The 22,393-nt window shown below is 42.2% G+C and overlaps 1 protein-coding gene across 6 annotated transcripts in view; it reads left to right on the top strand.

The window, feature by feature from the left end:
- The window catches only part of LOC116971085 (beta-amyrin 11-oxidase-like), a 98,026-nt gene that overhangs the window by 31,639 nt on the left and 43,994 nt on the right, over positions 1-22,393 (top strand). For all 6 annotated transcript variants that reach the window (XM_033017915.1, XM_033017911.1, XM_033017910.1 and 3 more), the window contains 5 exons: positions 3,398-3,482; positions 8,369-8,404; positions 10,656-10,795; positions 17,535-17,658; positions 19,669-19,813. In XM_033017915.1, coding sequence (XP_032873806.1) covers positions 3,398-3,482; positions 8,369-8,404; positions 10,656-10,795; positions 17,535-17,658; positions 19,669-19,813 — 530 coding nt within the window. The remainder of the gene's footprint in view (positions 1-3,397; positions 3,483-8,368; positions 8,405-10,655; positions 10,796-17,534; positions 17,659-19,668; positions 19,814-22,393) is intronic.

The raw sequence follows: 22,393 nt of genomic DNA, 5'->3' as shown, positions 1-22,393 counted from the left end.
TGGATGACGTTTCAGGTCAAGACCCTTCAGTCGAGAAGAAGAGTCTCGACCCAAAAAGTCACTCATTCCTTCTCTCCAGAGATGCTGCCTATCCTATTGAGTTACTCCAGCTTTTTGTGTCTATCTTTGGTTTAATGTCCATCTGCAGTTCTGTCTTAGACATTGATGCGACATACGCCGCATCTGTTCCCAGGATGAGACGTTCCACACCAGGGCATCGGAAATGTCCTCGTTCTTCAGGGAACGGGGATTCCCCTCCGCCACCATAGATGAGGCTCGCACGAGGGTCTCATCCATACCCCGCAACACTGCTCTCTCTCCCCATCCCCGCACTCGCAACAAGGGCAGAGTCCCCCTAGTCCTCACCTTTCACCCCACCAGCCGGCAAATACAACAAATAATCCTCCGCCATTTCCGCCACCTCCAACGTGACCCCACCACTCGCCACATCTTCCCATCTCCCCCTATGTCTGCCTTCCGCAAAGACCGCTCCCTCCGCAACTCCCTTGTCAATTCTTCCCTTCCCTCCTGTACCACCCCCTCCCCGGGCACTTTCCGTTGCAACCGCAAGAAATGCAACACCTGTCCCTTCACCTCCCCCCTCAACTCCATTCAAGGACCCAAGCAGTCGTTCCAGGTGCGACAAAGGTTCACCTGTATCTCCTCCAACCTCATCTACTGCATCCGCTGCTCTAGATGTCAGCTGATTTACATCGGGGAGACTAAGCGGAGGTTGGGCGATCGTTTCGCCGAACACCTCCGCTCAGTCCGCAATAACCTACCTGAACTCCCGGTGGCTCAGCACTTCAACTCCCCCTCCCATTCCCAATCCGACCTCTCTGTCCTGGGTCTCCTCCATTGCCAGAGTGAGCAACACCGGAAATTGGAGGAACAGCACCTCATATTTCGCCTGGGTTGCTTGCGTCCGGATGGCATGAACGTTGAATTCTCCCAGTTTTGCTAGCCCTTGCTGTCTCCTCCCCTTCCTTAACCCTCGAGCTGTCTCCTCCCATCCCCCCGCCCTCGGGCTCCTCCTCCTCCATTTTTCCTTCCTTCTCCCCCCCCACCCCCCATCAGTCTGAAGAAGGGCTTTGGCCCGAAACGTCGCCTATTTCCTTCGCTCCATAGATGCTGCTGCACCCGCTGAGTTTCTCCAGCATTTTTGTGTACCAGCAGATGTTACTTCCCTTCTTGACAAAAAGGTTGGTTAAATGTTGGTCCAAAAATTTTTAAATAACATTTTCTCCTTCAACTTGCCATTTTACATTGCTGAAGACCCCAACCAATTGTTTTAAGTATATCCAGGAATTATATACACCTGAAAGTTCATTTCCTGTTTTTATCACTTTGTGTAGAAACCATTAACCCTGAAAGTAAATCTTTTTATTAAACTGATTTAGACGGTATCTCCAATTGTTTGAAATGTTACTTTTCGAACAGTGTTCTTGATTCACTCCTATAATTGATTATTTCACCATTGCTTATGAAGCATATGGTGTCTAATTGCAGTACTTCCACGGAGGTGAAATATCATCGCTCTCCAACATGTTCAATGAGTCATGTTGGCCAGCTTGCTATAATTTCTAATAATTTGTTCTGGTCATAGAGTGATACAAGATTGAAAAAGGCACATCAGTCTATCAAACCAGACATTAAGCACTCATTTTTACACAAATTCTATTTTTGCCCATTTTATTCTTCCAACCCCCACCAACTTAGTACAAATTCTGTTACACATCTAAACACCTGGGGCAATTTACACTAACCAACTAGCCCACCTCCTTGCATGTCTTTTGAGATGTGGGAAGAAATGGCAGCCCTGAAGAAAATCCACATGGTCACAGTTAACATGCAACTTCCACACTGGATTGTGTAAGAAGGAACTGCAGATCCCATAGTCTTGTTTTCTAATTGTGTTTGTTGTACTAATTTTTTTCCGATCTTTTTCTTTTCATAGTCTTGTATAATTTATGCACAATTTATGTTTTTGTGTTTGTTGGAGTCGAAGTGCCTGTGATGCACTGTAAGCCACTGTAAGCAAGATGTTTTATTGTATCTGTACCTCAATGGACTTGTGCTTATGACAATAAACTTGACATGGATGTGGGTGAAGGAGGAAAGATGTTACAAAAAAAGCTATGAATGGTTTTTAAACCCTTGTTTAAGTATTCATTCACAACTATATTTGTGTTTATCTATTTCATTAAATTCTGGAACTGCTTATCTGCTGAAGAGTTTCAGTCTCCTGAAGTGATTTAAATCGCTGCTACTTCACATCTAAATGCTTCGCAGCAAATAAAATTTAGCGCATTTCTCTTCTGCATCTTGATCAGAGGAAATCTTGAGTATAAATGCTCTATAAATGCAAAATTTACAAGCTATTCAGTCGGGTAATACCATGAATAAAAATTGAGTAACATTTATTTATGTTGAATATTATCACTTGGGCACCCAAGTCAAAAATTTGAGGGTTAAAACGTAAATATAAGAACAACATGGTATTGATTATATAATGTAGAAACAAAGAACTGCAGATGCTGGTTAATACACAAAAGGCCATAAAATACTGGAGTAACTCAGCAGGTCAGGCAGCATGGATAGGTGATGTTTCTGGTTGAGACCCTTCTTCAGACTGATTAAATACAATGGTCAAGCGAAAAGGAATGAAACCAGAGGCAGCCACAAGAAGTGAACATTTTGTTGCTTGCATCATGGCATCAAAAGATGGTTGTTTGCTTGGAGAGCATTTACATGGCCGCAGGCAATCTGGCAACAAATCTTAAACACAGTTTTCTATAAAAGGGGTAATGCCATCTTAAGTGCTGTGGATGTGCAGATGGACAACTGAGATCCATTAGCAGCCTTTATAAAGGAACACATAATTCTGTGGCTTCATTGCCCAAAAAATAACATCACCGAAATCCACCAGAAACAGATTAAATGCTTGCTGGCTTGTTGAATTCTTGCTGTGAGTAAAGCGGCTGCGGTGTTGGTTGCTTGACACCAAAAAATGTGTGGGAATGTTTTACATTGAATAAAAATGCAATAACAGGCATTGTTTGGCTGAGTGATCTTTGGGGTTTAATCAAAAGGCATGTTCTTTCTTGTTCTATCTTTCAATTTATTTTCCTGTCTAATTCAGCCTTATATGTCGCTGTCCTCTGCTTCAAACACTATCTGGTAGTGCATTCCACATTATTTGCATGTAAAAGGATTTGGGCTTATTTCTCAAGTTGCATATTGATAATTTGCCTTTTAAAAATAACTGGTATTTTCACTGAATAATCTTAGTATTTATTTGGTATTTGAAGACGTGATCTCTTCGGCTTATACAGGTTTTTTAATAGATTTCCCAATGTGCATGTTTTCACCAGAAGGTTTCTCTTGCTGTATTTAGGAGAAGAGGCACAGTTATTGAGACTGTCACTGATGCAGTTATTTAACAACAAAGCGCTTGAAACTCATAAAGATTGTATTAACAGGTAAGTAACTTTGGAGGTTAATTATTCTAGGCTAATTGTGAATGCTTGAGTTACTATCTTAAACTTAGTAACAATTTCAATAACTTTTCCCAAGTTTGAAGTGTGATCCAGCAATAATGCTCTTTGTATTGGTACTGATTTATAACTTGTCACATGAACCAGGATATAGTGAAAAACATTATTTGCATGCAATCCGTCCATCATAAGGTTTGCTGATGATTACACAATGTTAGATTCCACTCGGCAAATGAAATAGTCGATTTCTGAATTAAGCAAGCCATAGACAACATACAGGGATGGACTGAAAAGTGGCAACTAACATTCACACCGCATTGCTACCAGGCAGTCTCAACCTCCAACAATAGAAAATCTACACGTGACACGAGAGGCTGTAGATAGGGGTTCCCAACCTTTTTCATCCCGTGTACCCCTGGCAATATAGCACATAACAATGTTAGCACATAGCACATAACAATATTATTTCACTTATTTATGAACAACTAATGATGAACAGATACCGGTATACCAGAACCAAACACAGTCAGTCAATGAGAGAAAATATGCACAAATCCAGAAACAACAAATTTACACCCTGGGCAGGCATAATTTACCCCCTAAGGTACGTTTACCCCAGTCTGGGAACCCTTGCTATAGACGCTGGAATCTGGAGCCAAAGATTGAAGTTTGTATGTTCTCCCTGTGACCATGTGCTTTTCCTCCTCCCAATGAGTTGCAGGTTTGTAGGTTAATTGGCTTCTGTAAATTGTCCCTAGAGTGTAGGCAGTAGACTAAAACTACACAAACAAACTGCTGGAGGAAAAATAGGGCACTAAATTCTAGAGAAATGCGGCAGATCAGGCGGCATTTCTGGAGAACACAGGCGATATTTTGAGTTGGGACCTTTCTGAGTGAGTATAGTAAGGGGGAGAAAGCTGGAAGAGAGGTGCAAGCGAGTACAAAGGCAGATACAGGTAAGTGGGGGTTTTAACTAATGGATGTTCTCAAATATTTCATTGCCACTTGTGTACAGTCACGTAAGTGTGTCCTATCTACATAGTGAAGCAGTTAGTTACAGTACTTGCCCAGGCTACTCTAAAAACAACTGAGAAGCTGCTACCTGCTAAATCCGGGAACACCTTGCCCAACAGCACTGGAAGAACTGCAACAGCTCAGCACCACCTCCTTGAGGAACTGCCAATAATTGCAGGCAGTTCCCAGATCCTGAAAGTAAATATAACTTTACTAATAAGTAAGTAAATAATACAAAAACAGTTCTACTTCTCTTAAATATTGTACACTCAAAATTCCACATTGCAAGTTAACTGGAATTAGCTCCAAACTTAACCAGGATCTAAATATAACCAACCTTGGCCTTTAAGGCTCTGTTGGCTAACAATTAAAATAGATGGTGTCTCCCTGAGCTGGGTACTCACTGCTGAGATGTGTTCTTCTTTACCAGTAACAGCACTACATTTGGCTTTGCCATCATACATCACAGAAGTGAGGTGTGCCTGCAGGTTAAGCTTGGCACCTGTCTCTGGATCCTTCTAACTTTAAAATGGAATGCCATGGTCATATCCCCATTCCTATTTTTCTAAGATATCTGGATTGTGGAGCAATGGTGGAAATTTGTCTCTGATGCATCATCACATATCAGTGAGATGCTCATTTTCCTGTTCTTGGCTTAGTGGAATCAATGTCCTGGGATTTCAAAGATGTGGAAATATTTAATTGTGTGTAAGTTTTGAGCTTTGCAAGATATATGTTTTCTCAAAATCTGCTGTGGGCACAGATGGGCAACAGTTCTCATCACCACATGGGGCAGTGCCAGGCTGGGGGAAGGTTATGGTATCTTCCACTGACAGGAAAGTCCCTAACCCTAACTCGCCCCCCTTCCAGAGCTGCCCATGGCTGGAGCTGCAGCCGCTTTGGGACCGGCTGCAGGCTCCATACGTGTGGCCCCGCAGCGCGTCCACCTCGGCCAGCATACCCTTCTCGATCATCGTGGTGATGATGGTGGGGAGCAGCACTGCCCTGCACACCGCCCGGCCCGCCTTCAGCACCACCATACGCCGGCTCCGTCAGACGACCCGCACGCTCGCTGCAACACCGGCCTACCGACAGACCGACCGACCCCTCGCAGCATCCACCGGCTGCCTGGCCACTCTCACCATCCACCGGCGGCCCGGCCACTCTCACCATCCACTGGCCGTCCGACCACTGGCAGCACCCACCGGTGGACCGACCACTCTCACCATCGATCAGCGGCCCGGCCACTCTCATGACCCACCGGCGGCCCGGCCCGGCTGACCACTCTCACGACCCACCGGCAGCCCGGCCACTCTCACCACCCACTGGCGGCCCGACCGATCCTCCACAGCATCCATCGGCCTACCGACAAGCCCGACCGACAGATTGACCGACTGACCCTGACCATGACCCTAACCCTAACCCTAGCTCTACATTTGTTATATATCATTTTTATTTAACAGTTCACATCATAACTTTATAAAGATAAATCAAATGAAAAACAAAATTATCAACAAGGTTTGCATTACCTTTATTCCTTGGAAACCTTGCTATTGTTTTGATGTAATAAGCAAAGATCCTATAGCAAGCCAGATAGACCACTCCTTCTAAATGCAATGGGCTGACGTATAGTACGCAACGGAGCGGAATGTGGGCCTTTTCTTTCCATCCATTTCATTAACCCGACCCGACTCGCAGTGTAATCAGTGTTGCGGGGGAACAGTTTGTGTTATTAAATTATAATTCTGATAATGAGGAGAAGATTTTTCCCAAATAACTTTTATATTTACGAGGATGTTTGCGTTACTGGCTTCCGTCTCCGCACTAGTATCCTATGGGATCTTTGGTGCGGATACGGAAGCCGGTTACGGAAATGGGACCGAAAATTACTTATGAATCTGCCCATGACCGTACTACGTCTTTTTCGTCGAGTGATCTATCTTGTTTGCTATAGGATCTTTGGTAATAAGGAGGCAGCCATGATCCCAGGGTCCTTGCTGCCTAGCGACCATAAAACAAAGCACGGGATTGGTCAATTTGCATCCGACCTCAATGTCAAGCGTACATTGATTGGACAATTACTACTCGGAAAATTGGAAGTTTTTGTCATATTTTTTAAAAATGTGCAGGTTTTGTTCTTGACGAGTTTAAGTTTTGATTTATATAATATTTTTACACAATATGTTAAAAATTCAGGTAGTTCCGTGAGTTGGGTCACAAACTTGAACGAAAAAGCTCCTCGGCCCACAGCCTATATTTCTGAGAATATAAGTATTTTGTTTGGAGACTATGACTAGTGAGATGCCACCAGGATTATTATTTGTTCGCAATGATTTAACTGAGGGGACCAAGTGTAATTTATCTAGGCTTGCAACTGATCCCAACATTAGCCGGCAGTGTGAGCTGCAAGAAGAATGCTTGGAGGTTTTGAGAGTGCAGTAACGGGTTAAGCAATGGGTGAGGAAATGTCAGGTGGAATATAATATGCAAACGTGTGAGGTAGAAACATAGCAAAATAGGTGCAGGAGTAGGCCATTCGGTCCTTCGAGCCAGCACCGCCATTCAATATGATCATGGCTGATCATCTAAAATGAGTACTCCGTTCCTGCTTTTTCCCCATATACCTTGATTCCTTTAGCCCTAAGAGCTAAATCTAAATTTCTCTTGAAAACATCCAGTGAATTGGCCTCCTGCCTTATGTGGATAGAATTCCACAGATTCTCAACTCTCTGCATGAAAATGTTTTTCCTCATCTCAGTCCTAAATGGCGCACCCCTTATTCTTAAATTGTGACCCCTGATTCTAGACTTGCCCAACATCCAGAACATTTTTCCTGCATCCAGCCTGTCCAGTCCTTTAAGAATGTTATATGTTTCTATAAGATCCCTCTCATCCTCCTAAATTTCAGTGAATACAAGCCCAGTCGATCCATTCTTTCATCATATGTCAGTCCCGCCATCCCGGGAATTAACCTGGTGAACCTACACTGCACTCCCTCAATAGCAATCATGTCCTTCCTCAAATTAGACCAAAATTGCATACAATACTCCAGGTGTGGTCTCACGAGGGCCCTGTACAACTGCAGTAGAACCTCCTTGCACCTAAGCTCAAATCCTCTTGCAATGAAGGCCAACATGCCATTAGTTTTCTTAACTGCCTGCTGTACCTGACTGATCTACAAGCACACCCCGGTCTCGTTGCACCTCCCCTTTTCCTAATCTGACACCAGTCAGATAATAATCTGCCTTCCTGTTCTTATGACCAAACATTTACCCACATTATACTGCATCTGCCCACTCGCCCAACATATCCAAGTCGCCCTGCAGCCTCATAGCATCCTGATCGCAGCACACACTGCCACCCAACTTTGTGTCATCCGCAAACTTGGAGATGTCACATTTACTTCCCTTAAATCGTTAATATATATAGTAAATAACTGGTCCCAGCACCGAGCCCTGCAGCACCCCACTAGTCACTGCCTGCCAGTCTGAAAAGGACCCGTTAATTCCGACTCTTTGCTTCCTGTCTCCCTGTGTTGAAAGTCCACTAAACAGTGTGCATGTCATATAAGGGACTATGTATATTAGGTGCATAAAAGCGAAAACTATCAACCAAAACCATCCTTCGTCATTCAATTAACAATCCAATGTGGAATGGTTGATGACGGAGTTCATCAAATTTAACTTGGATATCCTTCATTTTAATTGCATCTTAAACTTTTGGTAGCAAAATTTGATAAGGCGTATTGTAATATTTGTTGGTAACTCTTTCAACTTAGTTTTATTTTAAAATGTATATTTTTTGAAATTGTTTTATTTTAAAATGCATCGTTTTATAATGGCATTTGTTTTGTTTAGAGTATGTACAAGGAATCTGAAGGACCTTGCACAAAGGTAAGAGCATAAATTTATTTTTGAGCCAACAATAATTGATAGAATTTAATACAGCGAAGTGTAAGGTGTTGCATTTTGGGACCTCTAATAAGGGCAGGACCCACACAGTGAATGGTACGCCTCTGTGGAGTGTTGTAGAGCAGAGGGATCTAGGAGTGCAGGTGCATGGTTCCCTGAAGGTCGAGTCACAGGTAGATAAGGTGGTCAAAAAGGCTTTTGGCACATTGGCCTTCATCGGTCAGAGTATAGAGTATAGAAGTTGGGAGGTCATGTTGCAGTTGTATAAGACGTTGCTGAGACCGCATTTAGAATATTGTGTTCAGTTCTGGGCACCATGTTATAGGAAAGATATTGTCAAGCTTGAAAGTGTTCAGAGCCGATTAACGAGGATGTTGCCAGGACTAGAGGGTGTGAACTGTAGGGAGAGGTTGAGTAGGCTGGGTCTCTATTCCTTGGAGCACAGGAGGTGCAGGCTTTAGAGACTAAGTGGCTGCGTCCTGCTATTTGTTTGGGATTTTGTGTTTATCAACTAAGTGCACTGCAGTAACTGCAATGTTTAACAGCACTTCCTAAACCTGTAACCTGTACCATGTGAGAAGATAAGGGAAACAAACTCATCGACAACTTTCCCTCCAAGGCAGAGGCCAACTTTGAGATGACAGTGCATCGCCATTCATTTATTGCTTAATCAGATACTTTTATCTAACATATATTTTGTAACCCTTTTGTACTCTACAAAATGTATTTTCCCCCTGGGCCTATTTACAGGCTGGAGACTGAAGCTGGAGATTGCCACAAAAATGTTCCTTGAGCCTCTCTATACATTCTAACGGAAGCTGGACAAAATTATAATGAAAAAACAAAAAAGCACATAGTTCTGGAGTAACTCAGCAGGCCAGGCAGTACTTCTGGAGAACATACTTCGGGACAGGACCTTTTGTCAGACTCATGGGGTGAGAGAGGAGGGACAGGCGAATGATAGATGGATGCAGGTGAGGCAACTGGCTGGACTAAGGCCCAAGCTGAAACGATAGGTGTGAGATAAGGATAGAAGAGTTGCGAATTGTGAAGCTAGAGGAAGGAATGTAGGGGGAGGGGAGGAATGGGTGCATTCCAGATGGGGAACAAGGAAGAGAGGAGGGGGGGAGCGGTGGGGGTTTAGATAAGTTACCTAGAATTTGAGAATTAAATGTTGGGTTGTAAGCCACCCGTGGAATATGAAGTGCAGTTCCTCCAGTTTGTGTGTGCTTTCAATCAGACAATGGAGGAGGCCCAGGAAAGATAGGTCAGTATGGGAAGGGGGTTAAAATGGTTAGCAACCGGACGATCCAGTAAGCCTTGGTAGAGAGAGTGCACGTGTTTGGCGAAACAGTCGCAGGGTCTATTCTTGATCTCGCCAATGTAAAGGAGACTATCGGGAACACCAGATACAGTAGATGAAGTTAGAGGGGATGCACTTGAATCTATGTCTCATCTACATGGACTGCTGTGATCACTGAATGGATGTGAGAGAAGAGAGATATAGGAACATCTATAGGGACAGATGTAGTGGCGCAGAGGTAGAGTTGCTGCCTTACAGTTCCAGAGACCCGGGTTCAATCCTGACTATGGGCGCTGCCTGTACGGAGTTTGTACATTCTCCCTATGTCCGCCTGGGTTTTTCCAGGAGCTCCAGTTTCCTCCCACATTCCAGAGACTTCCTGGTTTGTAGTTTAATTGGTTTAGGTAAAAATTGTAAATTGTTCCTATTGCGTAGGATAGTGCTAGTGTGCGTGAATCGCTAGTCAGTGCAGACTCGGTGGGCCAAAGGGCCTGTTTCCGCGCTGTATCTCTAAACTAAACTAGACAGGAGAAGGTGTAGTTCAGGTAAGTGTGGGTCCCCTGTGACTGAGACACCTGGAAAGGGGAGAATTATGGTAAATTCAACTACAGTTCGGGGTTAGGTTAATGTAGTAGGCAATGGGGTAGAACTCAGTCAGGTAAGTGGCTTCTGAGGTGGAACGGTGAAAAACTGTGGAGGGATGTTAGGCCTGTTGGCCCATGGGATAGTGGACTACTTGTTTAATTTTTACCTCTGCATCTACACTCATATTCATGCTCAGTTTAGAAATAAAACACACAATCAGTGTTCACAGGCTGACCTGCAAAGATTGGTCATTACCCTGATTTACCTTTCATTTTACCACAGTAATTTTTAAATGCGCTGCTTTAATTGAGTTTTGATTTGTTTTTATAAATTTTATTCCATCAGCAAAGAGCCTGTTGCAATTTATGAAATGTTCAAACGATTGGCTACGGAACTCGTACTGGGAATTTTTCTTAGCATCGATGCAGAGGAATCTGCGGCACTCTACAAACAGATTACAGACCTTTCAACACAGCATTGGCATGGTAAGACTTCAATTCAGATTGTTATAGAGTCATACAGCAGCGTTGCATGCCCTTGAGCCCAACTTGACCAAGATGCTCGTCTAAGGAATGGTCCCGTCCTGAAATGTCGTCTGTCCATTGGAGAAAACTGCTTCTTTTCTAAGATTCATGGTCTCGGATCAGTTTTATCTCTTGAGTTTGATTTGCAGTCCCGTGAAAAACATAGTGGCGATTTCTCTGTGTGCATGGGGCTGTCAGTCTGGATTATGTTCTCAACTGTTGAAATGAGATTTTATCTGATAGCTTTTACCCTTTCATAAAAGTGCTACATCTGTGTATTAGGCATTGTAAAATTATGACCACTCATTACTGTCTTTCAGACTAGTAGAATGACCCCTTGCCATTTCTTCAGAACCTTGGAACAACAATAAGGCTGGCTTAGAATTAGCATTGACTCAAATGTCAAGAAACATGCAAGCATGCCTCAGGATCTAATGTGATTCTTCCAAAATGGAAGATTCACATTCAAATCTGCTGGTTTTCCTATTTTAGACCAGACTTTGAACCAGTTGTCTCTTCTTCATCCGTGACAAATTATATTTCCTTCCACAATTTTGAAGCCCCACTTCTGCCACACCATAATTTCTAGTTTCACTTGAAATTCTTTCTCCAAATTAATTATATGCCCAAACACAGCTTGAATAATTTGAGAGGATACAAAGTGCTGGAATAACTCAGCAGGTCAGGCAGCATCTCTGGAAAACATGGGTAGGTGATGTTTTGGGTTCAGACTGATTGAATCACAATCACATTTCACAATTAAATTCATCTTTCGTAGTGGACTCTCTCCCTTGTCATCAAATTAGATGCTTGCAGGATGATGTAGTAGGTAATTCTGCTGCCTCAGCTCCAGCCCTGAAGAGTCTGGACCCATATTGTCATCTATTTATGCTCTGCAGAGATGCTGCCTGATCTGCTGAGTTACTCCAGCAGTTTGTTCTTTTGTGTATTGATCAGCATCTGCCATTCCTTGTTTCTACAATTTGAATCAAATTTATAGAAACATAGAAAATAGGTGCAGGAGTAGGCCATTCGGCCCTTCGAGCCTGCACCGCCATTCGATATGATCATGGCTGATCATCCAACTCAGTATCCCATCCCTGCCTTCTCTCCATACCCCCTGATCCCTTTAGCCACAAGGGCCACATCTAACTCCTTCTTAAATATAGCCAATGAACTGGCCTCAACTACCTTCTGTGGCAGAGAATTCCACAGATTCACCACTCTCTGTGTAAAAAATGGTTTTCTTATCTCGGTCCTAAAAGACTTCCCTCTTATCCTTAAACTGTGACCCCTAGTTCTGGACTTCCCCAACATCGGGAATAATCTTCCTGCATCTAGCCTGTCCAACCCCTTAAGAATTTTGTAAGTCTCTATAAGATCCCCCCTCAATCTTCTAAATAAATGTGAGGTTATCCACTTTGATTATCTTTTCTAATCACATTGCTTAAATATTGCTCCTCTCTGGTTGTTCTACATTTTAGTTATTACAATAGCTTCTCTGTCACTCTACAAGATTCTCATGACTCCAAATTGTATCTGTTCACTTATAACCAGATAAGCCATGTTCAGAACTAATGGCATAATTTCGCAAGCAACGTGATCTTTAAAGTAAAGTCGATGTTCTCCCTCGTCTTCAAATCAGGAGGTTGCACGGTGCTGCAGTGGGTAACTCTGCTGCCTCATAGCTTCAGCATTGAAGATTTGATTCTGACCTTTGGTGCTGTCTTTCTGAAGAACGAACATTCTCTCTTAATTTTGTTTTTTCCTGGCATGCTCCAGTTTCTTCCCACATCCAGGAGACATGGTGATTTGCGGGTTATTTGGTGGCAGTAAATTACCCCCGGTGTAGCTAGTGCTTGAAGAATCAGGGTAGAATTGAGGGGCATGTGAGAGAGAATAGGCTGCAAGAAAATGGAGGCAGATGGAATTGATGTGGTTGTTCTGAGAGGTGGCGTAGATTCTACGGGCCAAATGGCATCCTTCTAACTCTAGGTAGACAAAAAGTAGTTAACTGTGTTTTAATTCACTTGCTGTTTGAGAGTGTTGCTCTGAGCAAATAAGCCACACAATTTTCCCTATTTCACCAAGAAGTACATTTCAAAAGTAATTCATTAACTGCAAGTTGTGCAAGATAACTGTCCCCACTGTATAGGGAGTGGCTAAGAACGTGGGATAACATAGAACTAGTGTGAATGGCTGATAGGTGGGTCGGTGTGGACATGATGGGCTGAAGGGTCTGTTTCCATGGTGTATCTAAAAACTGAAGAAAGTATTTTAAATTATTTCCGCTACCTGTTCAAATAGCTAATCTACAGTTTTTTGCTTTATTTCTTGAAGATTTCTTTGCTGACTAACTGTTTTACATCATATTTGTCTTTTCTGCTTTGAATTCAAATTACTTATTGCGTTGAATGTCTCCCTAAAGTTCTCTTTTTAAATTGAGCACAATGTTGAATGAGATACCATAGAGTTCATTTGACTGCATGAATTCTTGAATCATGTGATGACCACAAGCACAGAAAATAAAGAGACCTTCTGTGAAGAGCCTCTTAATATCGGGGTGCTGTTGTTTATAACTTGTTCTGTTGATCACTTTAATGGATTTGAAGTACATTGAAGCATTTTGCAGAAGGCTGGTGACTGATGTAGATAGCAAGGAATTTCTCCTGTCATTTCTAGAGTTTGAGCAAAAAATTGGTATGAATGCAAGGCATCATTTAGGGCAGCAAAAATATAATCCAAAAACATAATTTGAATTTTAAAATACAAATCATAAGGAGTATGTGCATTTGTAACACAGGCTTAAAGGAATAAATAGATTTAGTTTAAAATGCATCGAGGTGGAGTTGATTAGTGGAGTACACTGGTGTGAAAAAGGTAGTATGTGCTTTGAAATGTTTTGAACAAGGTCAAAATAAATATGACAATTGCAGGAGGTTAGAACCTGATCATACAATCATAGATGTTTGTAGTAATGCTGTGAGGGGCTGTAGACGAGTCAAACGTTGAGCAGATCACATTAAAGTTCCAATAATCTAGCATCCTTGGGGCTTTTGGTTCTGGACTGGACTGTACCATTGGATGTTGTTCTATTAACACTCCATTATAATATTTTAATTCATTTATGTGAAGATGTTATACATTAGTGTGATAAATATTCCAGTGAATTTAAAGGGAGAGTGGGAAATGGTGACCGAGTCATTTAATACTGATTACAGGAAATGGGGCTGACTGAGTTTAAAGGAGCATGGGAAACAGCATCCAGTGGGCCAGACACTGAACCATCGGGAATTCCAGCCATTGGCAGATTGGATGTTGGAGTTATATTGTAGCAGTTTAAATGTTAATCAAAGTTAATCATGTAAAAGTTGGTTGTCTAGTTGATAATGAGTAAGAAAGCCATTGGTAACACTGATACCTCCGAAGGATAGATCGGAGGTGTCAGTGTTACAGTTGAATAAAGGGAACTATGGGGCCATGAGGGAGGAGCTGGCCAAAGTTGACTGGAAAGATACACTAGCAGGGATGACAGTGGAATAAAAGTGGCAGGTATTTCTACAAATAATGCAGAAGATGCAGGATCGGTTCATTCCTAGGAGGAAGAAAGATTCCAAGGGGAGAAAGGGGCGACCATGGCTTGGCGTCAGGGGCAGTATAAAAATTAAAGGGACGACAGGGACAGCATTAAAATTAAAGCGAAGAAGTACAACGTAGCAAATATGAGCGGGAAGCAAGAGGATTGGGTAATGTTTAAAGAACAACAGAAGATAACCAAAAAGACAATACGAGGAGAAAAGATGAGGTACGAAGGTAAGCTAGCCAAGAATATAAAGCAGGATAGTAAAAGCTTCTTTAGGTATGTGAAGAGGAAAAAATTAGTTAAGACCAAAGTTGGACCCTTGAAAACCGAAAAAGATGAGTTTATTATGGGGAACAAAGAAATGGCAGATGAGTTGAACAGGTACTTTGGATCTGTCTTCACTAAGGAGGACACAAACAATCTTCCTGATATAGTAGTGGCCAGAGGATCTGGGGTGACAGAGGAACTGAAGGAAATCCACATTAGGCAGGAAATTGTGTTGGATAGCCTGATGGGACTGAAGGCTGATAAATCCCCAGTGCCTGATGGTCTGCATCCCAGGGTACTTAAGGAAGTGGCTCTAGAAATCGTGGATGCATTGGTGATAATTTTCCAATGCTCTATAGACTCAGGATCAAATCCTGTGGATTGGAGGGTAGCTAATGTTATCCCACTTTTTAAGAAAGGCAGGAGAGAGAAAACAGGGAATTATAGACCAGTTAGCCTGACATCGGTGGTGGGGAAGTTGCTGGAGTCAATTATAAAAGATGAAATAGCCGAACATTTGGATAGCAGTAACAGGATCGGTCCGAGTCAGCATGGATTTACGAAGGGGAAATCATGCTTGACTAATCTTCTGGAATTTTTTGAAGATGCAATTATGAAAATGGACAAGGGAGAGCCAGTGGATGTAGTGAAACCTGGTCTTTCAGAAAGCATTTGATAAGGTCCCACATCGGAGATTAGTGGGCAAAATTAGGGCACATGGTATTGGGGGTAGAGTGCTGACCTGGATAGAGAAGTGGTTGGCAGACAGGAAACAAAGAGTAGGGATTATTGTCCCTTTCAGAATGGCAGGCAGTGACTAGTGGGGTACCGCAAGGCTCGGTGCTGGGACCGCAGCTATTTACAATATACATCATTGATTTGGATGAAGGGATTCAAAGTAACATTAGCAAATTTGCAGATGACACAACGCTGGGTGGCAGTGCGAACTGTGAGGAGGATGCTATGAGAATGCAGGGTGACTTGGACAGGTTGGGGGAGTGGGCAGATGCATGGCAGATGAAGTTTAATGCGGATAAATGTGAGGTTATCCACTTTGGTAGCAAAATCAGGAAGACAGATTACTATCTAAATGGCGTCAAATTAGGAAAAGGGGAAGTGCAACGGGATCTGGGGGTCCTTGTTCATCAGTCTATGAAAGTAAGCATGCAGGTACAGCAGGCAGTGAAGAAAGCGAATGGCATGTTGGCCTTTATAACAAGAGGAATCGAATATAGGAGCAAAGAGGTCCTTCTGCAGTTGTACAGAGCCCTAGTGAGACCACACCTGGAGTATTGTATGCAGTTTTGGTTCCCTAATTTGAGGATGGACATTCTTGCTATTGAGGGAGTACAGCGTAGGTTTACAAGATTAATTCCCGGGATGGCGGGACTGTCATTTGCTGAAAGAATGGAGCAGCTGGGCTTGTACACTCTGGAGTTTAGAAGGATGAGAGGGGATCTCATTGAAACATATAACATTGTTAAGGGTTTGGAAACATGTTCCCGATGTTGGGGGAGTTTAAAAATAAGGAGATAGCCATTTAGAATGGAGACGAGGAAATACTTTTTCTCACAGAGAGTGGTGAGTCTGGAATTCTCTGCCTCGGAGGGCGGTGGAGGCAGGTTCTCCGGATGCTTTCAAGAGAGAGCTAGAGAGGGCTCTTAAAAATAGCGGAGTCAGTGGATATGGGGAGAAGGCAGGAACAGGGTACTGATTGGGGATGATCAGCCATGATCACATTGAATGGCGATGCTGGCTTGAAGGGCTGAAAGACCTACTCCCACACCTATTGTCTATTGACTCGTCGTTTAAGTAGAAATGTGGCAAATTAGATTTAAACAGGGAATAGCACGTAATGCATTTGCGGATGGTGCACAAAAAAGTAAATGCATAGGAAATAGTAACTCACTGAGAAAAGTATTGGAGCATTGTTGGTGTACCTTGAGGTGTGCCTGAAAATAAGTGGATAGATAGATAAGGCACATGGGTTGATCTCCTTAATTGGCTAAAATGTAATTGCAGAGATCTTGTGCTAAAATGCCAGTCAAAAGTGCTGCATCCTGCACACAATTATTCAAATTGCCACTTTAGAGGAAAGATATAACAACATTAAAGAAGGTGCGGAGGAGTTTGCAGGATTTGAGGATATAGACAGAGCTAGTGAAGTTTGGTTCTGTGGAAAAGCTAGCATTAGGTAATTGTCTTTTCAAATCAAGGATGCTGACTAAATATCAATTCAAGATTATGAAATTATAAGATGGGATCTTATCCATCTCTAAAACAATGTCCGTTACAGCACCTGTATGTTGTAGCCTGGTTGGATGAACAAAGCTGTGGGCTAGGCTGCAACTGCTGTCTGGTAAAGCAGAAGGGTCCACGAGCATTGATAGACCGTTGGCCTTCATAACTCGCCCATACGGCCTTTTCCTGACAATTTGGGACAATTAAAAAGCTGTTGGAATATTTTTTTAAATCAAAAGAATATTATTTAAAAACAATTTTTTTTAAGACCTACAAATACATTTAAAATAATTGTTTGACCATAAGTGGGATCTAGGACTTTGTTGCAGCACATTTAAAGCAGAGGGATTGGCTGCAACTTATATCTGGCCCCTTGGCTCGGCACAACTGGACTCAAAGCTGAGTCCGGCGGTAGTGTGGAAGTGCACGTTTTCAGTGTCCTGGGGTGCCACTGACTTTCATTCTGAAGTATGCTGGCAGTGAAGCCAGGAATGATCTGATGCATGAAATGGACCTCACAGGCAGCTTATCTTCAAATCCCAGCAGAAGGATGTGTTGGTCCAATGATTCTGATGTATTTTCATTCCTTGCATGTTATTCAATTAATAGGATTGATCTCCACTCCTGTGAATGTGAAAGTGTCGGGTTGGTCTTCGGGGTTGTCTCAGGCTCTGGAAGCGAAAGAAAAACTGCTTAACATCATCAATGAGCGTCTCCAGACTGTGGATGAAGGGTGAGCCCTGTCAGATAATCTTTTAACAGGATGAGGTAAATGTCCTCCTCATTTGTCTTGAGCTGTGTAGTTGGCACTCGCTGTTCGAAGTAAAAATGAAAAGTCTGCATTGGGAACCAACTCAAACCTGTGAAAACTCTATGCCAGTGAGGCTTGCATTTACATGGTGAATCAGGGGATTTGGCTCTGGTGGTATAACAGTGTATGCCTGTGACTGGCATCACTTCACAGCTACTGTGCAACAGAATTACTGCATCTGAAAGCTTATACTTTCTCATGTCATTTGTTTATATTGTTTAAATACACGACCAATATAAACTGATTTTAAGTCGACTATTCATTGACGCGTTATCTTTAAAGCACCATGATGATAAAACCCGAATACTAGATAGACCGTGGTCGTCTACCAATTCCTATGTTACATTGTTAAATACCATGATGTCTAGTCTCCAATCAAAGGATGCAAGTCCTCATATTTGGAGATAATTTTTTATGATATATATAAATGACCTGGATGTGAATGTGGATGGGTTGGTTAGTAAGTTTTCAGATGATACCGCTGGGAGAAGATTGTCAAAGTATACAGTGGGTTATAGATCAGCTACAGAAATGGGTGGTGAAATCGCAGATCAAGTTTAAATTGAGCAAGTATGAGGTGCTGCCTTTTTGGGAGGCAAAATGTAATGGGGAAAATATACAATTAATGTAATGACTCTTAACAGCAATGATATACAGAGGAATCTTGGCATCTAAGTCCATAACTCTCTGAAAGTAACAATACATTGATAGAATGGTAAAGAAGGCAAATGGTGTGCTTGCCTTCACTGGTTAAGTCATTGAGTATAATAGTCAGGAAGTCATGATGCAGATTTATTCGTTAGGCCACATTTGGAGTAATGTGTGCAGTTCTGGTTGCCCCATTGCAGGAAGGATATGGAGGCTTTGGAAAGGGTTCCAAGGATGTATACCAGAATGATGCCTGGATTAGGGGATATTAGCTGCAGGGAGAGGTTAGGTTGCTTTCTCTGGAGTGCCAGAGGTTAAGGGGAGGCCTGTTAGAAGTATATAAAATTATGAGAGGCATAGATAGGTGAGACAGACAGAACCTTTTTCCCAGGATAGAAATATCAAATGGTAGAGGACATTGCTTTAAGGTGGGAGAGACAAAGTTTATTGGAGATATGTGGGGCAAATGTATTTTACAGAGGGTAGTTAGTGCTTGGATCAAGCTGCCGTAGATGCTGGTGAAGGCAGATACGATAGTGGCATTTAAGAGACTTTTGGATAGGCACATGCCTATGGAGGGAAATGTATTATGTGCAGGCAGATAACAGTTGGTCTTGGCATTATGTTCAGCACAGCCATTGCAGGCTAAAGGGCCTGTTCCTGTGCTGTACTGTTCTATGTTATCTTTATGTTTTTTTGCAACAGTTTAAAAACAAATCTTCTCAGTTGTAAAAGCTCTTCAGGTGAACTTTTTTCAATTACTCTCTATTTGGTAAAGATGTCTCAATGTCTCAATCCGAAATGACAGCTGTAATTTGCACTGTTCCGGATTTGTTCAAAATATCCCTCAAGGCTTTTATAGTTCCGAAGGTCTGATGCCCAGAAGTAAAACTCCAGATGTGGACTGACAGTGGAATCACTCCAACTGAAACATCACTATCTTGCTCAGAACATGGCCATGTAATCCAGTGTTTTCAACAGACATTTAATATTCAGTTCATTACTGGATTGTGGGCATTTATTCTGGGCAGAAATGCTTCAATAAGTATAATGCGCCTTACCACACATTTAAGAATCCATATAAATTCCACTCGAGATCATTCTTAGTTGCATGGATAGATGGCATGTCTGGTCAGGACCCTGCAGACTGAATGTAGTGTGGGGGTGGGCTGGAAGAGAGGTGAAGGCAGGATCAGGACTGGCAAGGGTATTGGTTCTTAAGTATTGGTGAATATGTCTGGATTATCAACTTGTCAATAAACTTGTTTTGTAATTTATAATCAGCTTAATCTCCAAAATAAAGGACGTACCATTTCCAGACAACACCTGTGCAGCACAGCACCTCCTACTCTTTATTTCAGCACTCATTCCTAAGGCCCTTGCATCGCTGTTGACTTCCTTCACAATTGTACTCGCTGGATCAAACAAGGTACCCTCACTATTTATAAGACATGGACTATTGTAGAATAAAATTGACCTTTAGTTGTTATTATTGATCAGAGTGCGCATGCTAATGGAATGTTGGTTTCAGTGTGCTTCCTTCCTCCTTTTGTAGCCTGAACATTTCTTTTGCAGAGTTTAATATTGCAAACTGTTTATTAATGTTTATCCGCCTGTCCCTTCTGCTTTTCTGTGCTACGTTGTACTGTTTCCTCAGATTGCCTCTTTCACAATCCCATAGCTTTGTCTCAGTGGCTTACATGTTGGTGTCATCCCAGAGTTGTCCAGAATTGCCAGATCTAAGAATATATCTGACCAACCAAAAACAAATCTAAACCGGGATTAGGCCTAAAAAGAGATATATAAACACATTCAATAATCATATGCTTGCACGGAGCCTATCACCCCTTATGTATATTTGGGAAGAACATTTTGGAAAGTGTCATGACCTTTAATGAAATCATGACCTTTCATGGGCCCATTTGAAATTTCTTGTATGTTTGACAACCTTCCAGTTTCTGACTTTCCCCCAAAATGCACATTGGAGGCTTCAGAGCAAGCATGAAGGTTTTTGCCACAAGAGGGCCTCGGCAATGTACCAAAGTAGAAATTTATGTTTGCTTCAATGGTTGAAGCTGAATGTAGTTAGACCCAATAGCTCCCCTTTATATTTTTGTTGATGGTGTCTCTAGGGCCTGCAGATGGTCTTGTAACTAATACTACGCATGGTTATCTGTGAGGATATTTTCATTCCATATTTGAACAAAATGTTCTCAATGTTGCATATTGTACATACAGATGTAACTATATAACAGGTACAACTATAACACGATAGTTGCATTCTTGTAAAACCTCGCCCTATAGAAAATTGCATAATAAAAACACTTGTGTCAATGAGGAATAAGGGTTAGGGGCTGGAGAGTTTCAGATTCTTACTTACTTAGCCTTAGTTCCTCCCACACTGTTGAGTGCATTGGGCAGGAAGCTTTTGCCATTCTGTTTGGTCATGTGTGACGTCTTCCACCCTCGATAGGTTAGTGTCCTGGGCTTCCAAATCCTTCTGGAATGTTCGCCTCCATGTGAGTTTTGGTCGGCCTCTTTTCCTTCTTCTGCCAGGTTGCCATGTCATTGCTATCTTAGGTGTACGTTCTGGCATAGAGGGCTGTTGGAAGGACTATGGACTGGAAGAGCTTGACTTTTAGCATCTTGGATATCCCGCCACTAGACCATTTTGGCTGCATTCTTCTGAAGACTGATGCAGCTTTACCAATTCGGGAGTTGATGTTTACTCGAGGAAAATGTTTCAATATGCTGAACATTTTTCCACGACCTAGCTGAGGTGGGAACCTCCCTCGAGCATGAAGGAGAGTTCCAGACACCTCATACGACATCCTAGGACCTTGTGTCCACCATGCTGCGAGTTTCAGTCCAGGACAAACTCTTCTAAACTCGCAGCTTAGATCGCCCAAGTGGGACAGCTTAAGTACTTCATGGGCCACCATTTATAAAACTAATTTGGAGAAGAAGACATCGTAACAATTAGTTTGCATGTGCATGAGGTATGTGGTAAGATCTTGACCATTGTTAAACTTTTCCTAAGTATAGGCATCCCCCATATTATGGTCCTTTCGGTCACGGAAATTCGTCCTTACAGAATTCACAAATCACTACCCAAAAATTTGAGATACGGTATTAAATTTACTTCCATGGAATTTGTATTCTAAAAAAGGAAATATACCCACTTTTTTCTTCAACTAATGTATATTGATACATCCACAGATGGCTTGGCTTTGCGTCAGGGAACTGCACTATACATATGAGTTTCTAGGGACTACTCTTCCCTCCCCCTTCGTTACGCAGGCGTTGCCAGTAAAGGGGAGGGGGAGGTTATGATAGTTGCAGATCCATGGCCTCCTGTAGCACGTTTGAGGAATGTCAGGGTCTTTGAGCATAGTTGAAGTAATTTCAGGATTAGTTTTGATTGTATTCACACTGCAATTGAATCATTTGTGTGTAGTTGTACTTATTCCAGCATTAATGTGGCCTGAAATCTCCTTTAGTCACTTCAACATATAAGGCTAGCATCATTGCAAAGCCAAAAACAATTTCTATAATGTCAAGCTCTGCATGAATTGTTAAAATAAAGCATGAGCCATGAGCACGTGGACAAATCACATTCTACCCTAAACTCTCCGTGCACAACTTATTGAGACCATTGAAATACCAGTATTCCTTGAGGGATAGTAAAGGGAAATTGAAATTTATGGAGAACTTCTTTCAGGAACTTAACTGGAATCTTGATTTGAGCTTTCTAGAATTGTAATTCTTAAACTAAAAATTCAAGATGGATGCTAAAAAGTAGCTTCAACTTTAGTTTAGTTCAGAGATACAGCGCGGAAACATGCCCTTCGGTCCACCTGGTAAGCACTGACCAGAGATCCCCGCAAATTAACACGATCCTGCACACACTGGGGACAATTTTTACATTTACCAAACCAATTAACCTACATACCTGTACGCCTTTGGATGTCTTCAGTTTTTTTTTGTACAATTGAATAAAAGGTATTGA

The sequence above is a fragment of the Amblyraja radiata genome, chromosome 3 (genome assembly GCF_010909765.2).
Source record: "Amblyraja radiata isolate CabotCenter1 chromosome 3, sAmbRad1.1.pri, whole genome shotgun sequence".
Classification (NCBI taxonomy): domain Eukaryota; kingdom Metazoa; phylum Chordata; class Chondrichthyes; order Rajiformes; family Rajidae; genus Amblyraja; species Amblyraja radiata.
This window is presented reverse-complemented; position numbering and strand designations above follow the sequence as displayed.